The sequence below is a fragment of the Chinchilla lanigera genome, unplaced genomic scaffold (assembly GCF_000276665.1).
Source record: "Chinchilla lanigera isolate Chin_1 unplaced genomic scaffold, ChiLan1.0 scaffold00076, whole genome shotgun sequence".
NCBI lineage: Eukaryota > Metazoa > Chordata > Mammalia > Rodentia > Chinchillidae > Chinchilla > Chinchilla lanigera.
The window spans coordinates 11,028,488-11,038,967 of NW_004955477.1; the positions used below are offsets into that span (position 1 = coordinate 11,028,488).

The window sequence follows — 10,480 nt, forward strand, 5'->3', positions numbered from 1 at the left end:
AGACTCTCTCGGAGCAGGCTATGGCGTCAGGCGGCGGCGGTAGACAGACCCCAGGCAGCCCGCGGGTGCTGGTGGTGGGCGGCGGCATCGCGGGGCTGGGCGCCGCGCAGAGGCTGTGCCATTACTCTGCCCCCCCGCACCTGCGCGTCGTGGAGGCCACGGCCCGCGCCGGGGGCCGCATCCGCTCGGAGCGTGGCTTCGGTAACCGCCCCGACCCCTTAACTCCAACTAGCTGCGCCCAAGCCCCTCAGGGCCTTTGCCGGGAAGTCGTACCAGGCTCACTAGGGGCCCAGTAGGTTGCGTGGCGGCACAGAGGAGTTCCTTGTGTGTCCCGGCCCGAGCTGCAGAGTGATGGGGCGAATGGCCCTAGGAAGACGGAATCTAGCCAGCTAGACACCTTCCTGGCTCAGATTGGCAGATAGGCAATCAGTGCCGAATGAAAGCCATCTCGCGTAGCCCACGTTTACTGGGCCCCGAAACTCAGCTGCTCCAACTTCGTTGGATTCCTGGCTTGGAAGGAGCCCAAGCCCCTGAATAGTGCCTCCCTCCCTCCAAGACCTGGGGACCTTTAGGTAGTCCTTACCCCTAAGCTGTTCCTACAACAATCCTACTCCCAGGTGCTTAAAGCCGGTCTGGGAACCTGCTTTTGGGACCACTTGGCTCTCAGGGACAGTACCTGGTGGCCCTTGGGGCTGGCGTAGCCTTCCAGCTGGTTTCCAAAACGCACTTAGGAAGGGAAGAACAGTGTGGTCCCCACCTCTCTCGGGAGAGGACCTCCAGGTGGTGTCTCTTTGCCTCCCCAGGTGGTGTGGTGGAGGTGGGAGCACATTGGATCCATGGGCCTTCCCAGGGCAACCCTGTCTTCCAGCTGGCTGCTGCGTTCGGGCTCCTGGGGGAGAAGGAGTTGTCGGAAGAGAACCAGTTGGTGGATACAGGAGGCCATTTAGACCTGCCCTCCATGTGCTGTACCAGTTCCGGGACAAGGGTTAGCCCTGAACTGGTGGCAGAGATGGCCAGTCTGTTTTATGGGCTGATAGACCAGACCCGAGAGTTCCTGCATGTGGCTAAGACCCCAGTGCCCAGTGTCGGGGAGTACCTCAAGAAGGAGATTGGACAGCAGGTGGCCCACTGGACAGAGGACAAGGAGACCAAGAAGCTCAAGCTGGCCATCCTGAACAACTTCTTCAATATGGAGTGCTGCATAAGTGGCACCCATAGCATGGACCTGGTAGCTCTTGCACCCTTCGGGGAGTACACTGTGCTGCCAGGGCTGGACTGCACCTTTTCTGGGTATGGGACCAGGCCCTGCCTGCGCTGGCACCCTCAGTGTACTCCAGGGCCAAGGGACTGGCTGGGCTCTGACCTCTGGCTTTGGGAGGCAAAAGAGGGGTAGCGGGGGAGTGATAGGAGGTGTTTACACTTCTTACTGAGAGAAATTGGTTGCTCATTTCCTAATTTGCTCACTTAAGCAAAAAAGAGTCGTTTTTAAGGAAATGACTGGGGAAGGAAGTTTTCTTGGACTTCCCCTTCTTTCTGTATGTCCTAAGGCTTTGGATGTGTCAAGTGTTAGGTGAATGGTTTCAGATAGGCCCCTTCCATATGGCAGGGTGCTGCCCCTGGCAGGCAAAGCAAGATCCTACAGGGCTGTCCCATTGGATTCTCCCAAATACCAGCCCCAGGGTGGGTATTTGTGATGCAGAAATCCCCAGAATCAGAATTCTGGTGTGAGTAAGGAGGGAATCCTGATTCTTGTATGAATAACCTTGGCAGCTTGGTGTTCATTAGCTCACTCAATCCTCCCATTAGCCAGGAGGAGGGTATTAACATTCCTGTGGTTTAAGGGGAAAACTATAGCACACTCCCACCTGGAACCTTCTCTATTCTTTGGGCCGGAGTGATACTTGCTACCTTTGACATAGATGAGAACTTGGAGGGTTGATTTTTGCCTGTCCTACCCTTCCAGGGATTGGCTTTCTAAGCATTAATTTCTTTCTCTTCTAGGGGCTACCAGGGACTCACAAACAACATAATGGCCTCCTTGCCAAAGGACGTGATGGTTTTTAACAAGCCTGTGAAGACTATTCACTGGAATGGGTCCTTCCAGGAGGCAGCGTTTCCCGGGGAGACCTTTCCTGTGTTGGTGGAGTGCGATGATGGTGGCCGCTTCCCAGCCCATCACGTCATCATCACTGTGCCCTTAGGTAGAGCTCATTTTTCTGGTCAGGTTTTCAGTTCCAATCCTTAGCCCTGAGCCCTTGTGGTACCCTACCACACTGCTGTTTGCACAAATGGATCACGCTACTACACATAGTTCCTGTCTGCTTTGGTGTTTTTTGTTTTGTTTTGTTTTTCAGTACTGGGAATTGAACCCATGCCTTTCACACTGAGCTACATTCCCACCACTTTTTTTTTTTATTTTGAGACAGGTCTCACCAAGTTGCCCACCCAGGCTGGATTTGAATTTTGATCCTCTTGCCTCAGCCTCCCAAATGCTGAAAATATAGGTGTGTGGCACCACTGCAAGCTGCCTTGTTGTTTTTGTTTTTGTTTTCTGCCAGCTGCCTTGTTTTTTGTCACTGTCTCCAAATCAGCACGTGGTCTTATTGTTGAACACAAAGTGGCTTTGTTCATTCATATTTCTAGTTCATGTTCACTGAGCCTATCAAGTGCTGATCCCTGGGGAGGTGGGGATAGTTATGACCATTAGGTCATTATGTTCACAAAGAGCAGTTCTGGGCTTATATCTGTTCTTAAACCACATAGCATTTTCTTTTAAGTAGATGTCATTATTTAGTGAATATTAGCAGAGGTTTGTGGTTCTCACTTTGCCTATTTTACATTGTGCTTGTACTTGCATTTGAAAGCTCTTGTGTCAAAACTCTTGTGTCTGAAGGATAGAGTCTAGTCGTGGCAGTTGTTGGTCAAATATCTGAACAGAGGAACCCTGTATGTGTTCCCATGAGCCCTTTTCCTGTCTTACTGCCTCTTGATGACTTTGCTGTTAGGTTTTTCTTCCTTTTATTACTGACCTTTGCAGGTACCTTTCCAAAATTGGCTTTTATCTCAGATTGCAAATGTTTTAACCCCTTGTTTGACTTCATTGTTTTCATCTTATTGTCTGCCTTTGGGCTTAATTTATTGCAGTACTGGTGATCAAATCCAGGGATGCTGTACCACTGACCTGCATCCCCAGCCCTTTTTTATTTTTATTGTGAGATAGGATTTCACTGAGTTGCCCAGGCTGATTCCAGCTGTAACTCTCTTGCCTCAAGTGCTGGGATTATAGTTGTGTACCACCACACCTGGCTTAAATTATTTATGTATTTATTTTTTGGTTTTTTGGGGGACGAGGTCCTGCTATATAATCCATACTAGTGTGGAACTCGCAGCAGTCCCCTGCCTCAACCTCCTGAGTGCTGAAATTACAGGCAGGCACCACCATGCCTGGCTTTATTTTTTTGTCATGCAGAGTAATCTTTATGTAAGTTTTTAGTGTGCTAGGGATGTGGTTCAGGGTAGAGTGTTTGTCTGGCACATTGAGGTCCTACATTCTAAGCACTACAAAGGAAAAAAAATATACAATAAATATATCATATATATATCATATATATATACATCTTCTGAATGCAGCCTGTGTATTTGACCACTTCTCAAGACAGATCTTGAGCCATGTGACCTACAGAGTGGAGAGGCAGAGGCTCTAAACTGTTCCTGCAGACCAGTCTGTACAGGGTCAACCTAACTGTCCCTGTGTGATTAGTCGTGGAGAATGGGCCTGTTGTGTCCCTCTAGTGTGGTGCTAGTTGCCCTTGAGCCCTGCTGGCCAACCTTGTGTCTGTATCCTCCAGTTCTGAATGAACACATGGCATGCCTAGAAGCCTCTTTCTCTCATTTGTCTAAGTAGAATCATGGGATCTGGTTGCTGTGGATTCTAGTTGAAGATTAATGTGGTGTAAGGCACATCTGAATCTGAATTCCAGGTTTTCTGAAAGAACATCAGGACACCTTCTTTGAACCGCCGCTGCCTGCTGAGAAGGTGGAAGCAATCAGGAAAATAGGCTTTGGGACCAACAACAAAGTCTTCCTAGAGTTTGAAGAACCCTTCTGGGAGCCAGACTGCCAGTTCATTCGGGTGGTGTGGGAGGACACGTCGCCACTGCAGGACACTACCTCTGGGCTGCAGGACACCTGGTTTAAGAAGCTCATTGGGTTTTTGGTCCTACCTTTTTCCAAGTATGTATATGTCCAAAGACTCTGAGGAAGCCTCAGGGCCAATTTACAAAGTCTTAGATTGCATGAGGATTTAGCTGTGTGTGGTTCACTGCCAGGCATTTTTGAGACCTTCATAGCTAATTGCTCTGGGCTCAGCATCCACTTCATGTGGACTTTGTATGCAGGGAACATTGCCTCTGTTAACTCATTTATTCCTCCTGGGAGCCTTAGCAGGTGTCTTTCACTACACAGGCCCACAAGATCCTGGGCCTAGTACCCTGGAGGGACAGGTGAAGGCTAATTGTATGCAGGTCGTTAGTGTCTTTAGTGTCCTAGAATGTGCTGGTAGACTTAAAGGAATCCATGAGAAAGTGCTTATTGGAATTCTATAGAAAGTGATGGCTTGTAGATAAAGAAAAAATTTGAAACATGGATTTGACTACCAGGGACGGCGACATTCAAATGGAATACAAAAACTGAGGAAAAGATCCTAAGTAATAGAATCAAAGACCCATGGGTGAAGGGCTCAGCTGAATAGCCCAGCTGGCCTACAAAACAGCATATATGGACCAGGACTAGGGTCCTGGGAGCTAATTCAGGAAATGACATCATGATATATGGACAAAGGACAGATTTTTCTGGCAAGATCAGAACACCCCCAGTGTACTTTGATCAGATGGCATAGAGGTTCCACATTCTGTTCAGAGATGTGGAAGGAGAAGGACTATATTCTTAGCCTGAAAGGCAGACTAAGGGTCGGGGAACAGGAGGCTGTGACCTCAGCAGACCCTACCCCCACCAAACCTGGGAGGAAGTGAGCTGTTTGTCCCATTTCAATGAAGAGAAAATCAACTCTTCAGGAGTTTGGAAATGGGCCAGGGTTGCAGTGGGCACTGAAACGAGTGGCCAGTGGACCCAGCCACCTATTCCAGCCCTGCCTCTGAAGCCTGAGTCCTGTAGCATAGGATGTATTTAGGGACAGAAACCCTGGGAACCCTGAGCAACTTACCAGGATGCTGTCTATGGGAGGGCAGTGGTTCCCAGTTTTGTGATTCAGAATCTCCTTGAAATGTTTAGGATAAGCTGGCATGGTGGCTGTAATCCCAGCACTCAGTAGGCTGAGGCAGGAAGATCCTTGCAAGTTTGAGACCAGCCTGGGCTACAAAGTGAGCTCAAGGTCAGCCTGAACTGCATACTGAGAACTTGTCTCAAAAAGACAAAAAAAAAAAAAAAAAGTTTAGGATAGGGCTGGGTGTGGCTCAATGGTACAACGCTTGCCTAGTATGTACAAGATCCTGAGTTCAACTCCCAGCACTGCAAAATAAATAAATAAATAAATAAATAAAAGCTTAGGATCTCAAAGAGCTTTTGGTTCATGTGGAGTATGTCTATATGTTTACAGGAGAAATTAAAACAGCAACTTAAAAATATTTCTAATTTAAAATGACAGTAATACATTATTGCATGTTAGCATAAATAAAATGAAAGATAACTATATTATCTCAGACAAATTTAATAAGGGTAACAAGAGTTTTGTCTTTTCTCCAAATCTCTTTGCTATCTGGCCACATAGAAGATGAGAGATTCTCAGAGTTGTTTCTACATTTTTCCTATTGTGGTATTTTATTTTGGCGGAAAGATGAAAAGTTAGGATCAACACAGATATACAGTTGGAAGAAGACAGTAATATTAAAATAGTTTTTTTGATGGTTGTGGATATTCTGTGGGACAACACCAAACCCAAGACCTACAGGCTGACCTTGAACTTACTGTGTAGCCCTGGTATTCTTAGAGGTTGGCCAGATGTGGAGTCTATGGCTGTAGGGATGAGCTTTGTACTTTGTTCTACTGAAGTGTTTGCTTGTCTGGTACTTTGAATGGATCTTTTGCCTATCCCAATTTCTGTCATTTAGAATATACTGTTTTGTGCAGTCTTCCATATGGTGACATATTTTGTTATATAGTACCAAAAGTTAAACTTACTAATATCACCACTGATCTCAGAAAAGTCTTTCAGTTTTGGGAAGCTGTTATACTGTTGGTAGGAGATACAGATTTTGTAAAATTCAAGGTTTTGCTTAAGAGCTTAAATTTCATTGTCATCAATAAATAATGTTTGCCAGTTGTTCTTCTGTGAGAAACACATTGCTCATTTAGAAAATATCTAAATGGTACAGCTTGTCTGTCAGGTGTTCTTCGGGCATAAATGGTGTCCATGAGGTAGCTTATGGTTCAGTTAGCCTCAGAAATCGTCATTACCATGTGCAGCAGAAATGCCTATTTCCGATTTCTTCACACAGATTATTAAAAAGGGTACTTAAGGGTGAATATTTAATAAAACCAGTAACTTTTACAGCTTTATCATGGGCCTTCTCAAGGGAAGCTGGCTGGCTATTTATTTATTTATTTATTTATTTATGTTTTTTGAGACAGGGTCTTACTATGTAGTTCAGGCTGACCTTGAACTTACTGTGTAGCCCTGGCTGGCCTCGAACTTGTGGCTGTACTCCTGCCTCAGCCTCCTGAGTGCTAGGATTATAGGTGTGCACCACCATGCCCAACCCAGCTTTTTTTTTTTTTTTTTTAAATCACATGCGTGATGGTAAAGAACATGACCCTGCTACTGCAGTTTGTGTCTCTGCCTCTGATCTGTGAGGGAAAATTTACCTACCTCTGTTCTTGCTCATTGGTGCAAATGGTGATGTAATAGAAGGTGCAAGTGCTATGTTAGTGTTGTGAAAAGAGCCTGACACACTGAGAATAACTGCCCTGGGCAAGCTCAAGGCACCACTCTGTCTGGGAATGGCGAAAGGCCTTGGTTGGGTCTTTGAGAGAGATGGCAGAGCTGAGCTAACTGTAGCTCATCTCAGTGGTCCTTCTTTCCACGCAGGTCTGTGCACGTGCTCTGTGGATTCATTGCTGGGCTGGAGTCTGAGTTCATGGAGACACTGTCCGATGAAGAAGTACTTCAGTCTTTAACCCAAGTGCTCCGGAGAGTGACAGGTACTTACTTATTACAGGAAATCACAGCAATGTCACTATTGGCTGATCTCTAAACAGGAAACAAACTTTTTAGAACAAAGAAGAACTGAACTCTGATGTACATCTCCAGACAACCTTTCCTCATATTAGCGTAGTCAGTAACAGTTTTTATTGCCAACGAAGTATAATGACTTTAAAAATAACTTTCTACTCATTTTCTTTAAAATGTGTCACAAAATAAATGAAGTTATCCTTAACCAGATTCTTTCATATGAAGAAGTGAGGCTTAGAAAAGCTGTGCAGGCAGTCAGGGGTCACTTGAGTTAATTAAGTGCTGGGCTCAGTGCTGTTGCCTATTGTCGTCTGTGTCAGTCAGTTTTTGGTCACTGTGACAAAATGCCTGCATAAAGTAAGGGAAGAAAGACTTAATTTTGGTTACAGTTTCAAAGGGTTCAGTCCAAGGTTGGCTTATTCCATTGCTTTTAGGTCTGGGACAATGCAAACCGTTACTGCAGACAGGTGGAGGAAGGCTGCTCACCTCTTGGGAGTCAAGAAATAGAGAGGGAAAGAGCTGGACAGAAAGGTAAAGGGATGAGATAGGGTCCACAAAGTCATATGTCCATGATTCACTCCCTTCACTTAGGTCATGTCACTTAAGTTTCTATCACCTGTCAGTGCCATCAAATTGTGATCTTATCAATGGATTAATCCACTGCTCAAGTTAGAGCCTTCATGGTCCAATCTCTTTCTGAAAACCGCACCTCTGAAAGCATGAGATTTCTAGGGGACATTTTAGGTCTAAACTATAATAGTGTCTGCTTGTTCCTTGCACTGCATAGTAGAGCAGCTAAGGCAGAAATAGCCTCTTAAATATACACTTGGTGGCTTGCTTTGCTTCCTGGCGCTTGTCTTTTATTTTAAACAGCTGAGTCTTTTTTTTTAGGCAGGTTCTTGCTATGCAGTCGAGGCTGGCCTTGAACTCACTATGTAGCCCAGGTTGGCCTTGAACTCAGCATATGTCTGTAATCCCAGTGATCCTCCCGGTTCAGTCTCCCGAGTGCTGGGATTACAGGCATATGCTATCACATCTGGCTAAACTGCTCAGTTTTTAAAATGAAAAACTGATTGACAACACATGGGTGAGACCTTTGGTTAATGTGCCATATCTCTGTTTCAGGAAACCCACAACTACCTGCACCCAAGAGTGTGCTGAGGTCTTGCTGGCATAGCACCCCCTATACTCGGGGTTCCTACAGCTATGTGGCCGTGGGCAGCACTGGAGATGACATGGACCTACTGGCCCAGCCCCTCCCTGCAGATGGCACTGGCCCCCAGGTATAATGACAGGCAGTGGGGGTGGAGCCCTGGATGTGGAGCCCTGGGGTCCCTCTGTAGAAACCCTACTGCTGAGACTGAGAGGTGCTGGCGTCTTAGGGGGAGGGGGGGGAATGGGTCCTCTCAGACTCAGAAGCCATTTTCTTTTCAAAATTAAGAATGATTTAAGAGTGTATTATTGGGCTGGGGATATAGCTCAGCAGCACAAGTGCCTGCCTGGCAAGCACAAGGTCCTGAGTTTGATTTCTAGTACCAAAAAAAAAAAAAGTGTATTATCTGTATCAGAATTTTACATACATTTAATGTAAAGAGATAGGATTCTATAATGCTGGCTAACAAAATAAAATGAAACAAAAGTATTGTAGCTGGTGGAGGCATCTGTGTTCTTCCCAGACTGTGCTTCTACTTTTTCTCCTTTATTACTGTGCTGGGGGTAGAATCCAGGCCTGATACATGTTAGACAGTTGCTCTACCACCAAGTCACAGTCCAGCTTCATAGCCAATGCTGATGTCTAAATATACCATCTCTTTAAAGTACAAGCGTATGGTACCACTTTAAAAAGCTTTATTATGGAAAAGATCAACTGTGTACAAAATAGGTGAAAGTTGTGGGTGCCTACCCTGTCACAGTAGGCTCCTCCTACTGCCCTCCCTTATTGTTAATGAGCATATATTTTGGTATGTACCTCTAAAAGATAAGGACACTTAGAAAATACGTAACTATCTTACCGCTGTACTCAAAAATTAAGAACTCCTCCTCAGTGTTACTCAGTATTCAGTGTTCAGTTTGCTAGTTGTCATATGATCTCTCTTTTCAGCTTACTTATTAGTCATATCTATCTTGAATTTTCATTTTTAAGCATTACTGATTGACTTCTGCCATGGTGCATAAGGCCTAGCTTTCTTTACTCCTCTGCCTACCCTGGCTCTCAAGTCTCTCTGACCTTCCCAGGGGTGATTCAGTAATTCTGGTGAGATCATTCACAACGCAGTGGCCCAATGTCTGTTTCTGTGTCATGCCTGCACGATCAAAGGCAGTACTGTCTTCCCACCCATTTGTGGATGGGAGCATGTGGGGCTTTATTTTCCGCATGTTTCTTGATAGCTATCTCAATTACATTCTTGTTCTAACCCTGCCGCTTTTCTGCAGCTCCAGGTACTGTTTGCAGGGGAAGCCACTCATCGGACATTTTACTCCACAACGCACGGGGCCCTGCTGTCTGGCTGGAGGGAGGCTGACCGCCTCATGGGTCTGTGGGACCTGAAGATGCAGCAGTCCTGGCCCAGGCTCTGAGCTGGGCTCCCACTGGCTCTGCTCCTCCTGTATGAAAGGCTGGGATACTCCTCTTCTCTGACAGATAATTTTCAGTCTGACTTGAGATTTTGGGATTTCACTGATAAGTCTGTTTTGGGTAACTGGGTCATCTCATTTCTCACATCTATCGCTGGAGTCTGGCTAGGACTGAGGTTGGGCTGAGTGTGACAGGAATGGGATACTGCTGTTAATGGTGATGCTTTGCATATAAAGCAGTTAACAACACCTTCTAGTCAAAGTTATCCTTGTGCCACAGGGCAGCAACATCTATTGCCTTTGTCTTCATCTTGCCCACACCAGGCTGGGGCCCTATGTTTCTGTTTCTTGTGCCCACAGCACATAGCTCATCCATCTGGGTTCCCTGGGCTGAGTCCTGTAGCTGTCTCTTATTATTGGCGTCATGAGGTGCCACCCCTGGTTCTCACTGCTCAGCTCCATGACCACAGTGTGGACTATAAACCTCCCGTTGCTCATTGACAGACACTGTGTTAGGTGCTGACTGGAAGAATTGAGATGAGTGATGTCTGGGGCACCTTGTCCTGACCCGGGGCCCTAGATGTTCTGGAGAAAGATCCCGGGGAAGCGGGCTGAGCAGGCCCAGCAGGGTGGGCCTGGGGAACTGGATGGTACTGAGGT

At 46.2% G+C, this 10,480-nt stretch overlaps 1 protein-coding gene across 1 annotated transcript; it reads left to right on the forward strand.

The window, feature by feature from the left end:
* Positions 1 to 10,069, forward strand: Paox (polyamine oxidase (exo-N4-amino)). The gene is made up of 7 exons (XM_005402069.2): positions 1 to 201; positions 804 to 1,290; positions 2,002 to 2,201; positions 3,981 to 4,233; positions 7,103 to 7,215; positions 8,372 to 8,529; positions 9,680 to 10,069. Exons 1-7 carry the CDS (start codon positions 21 to 23, stop codon positions 9,821 to 9,823), a joined length of 1,536 nt encoding a protein of 511 aa, XP_005402126.1. The 5' UTR covers positions 1 to 20; the 3' UTR covers positions 9,824 to 10,069.
* Positions 10,070 to 10,480: the final 411 nt, after the last annotated feature.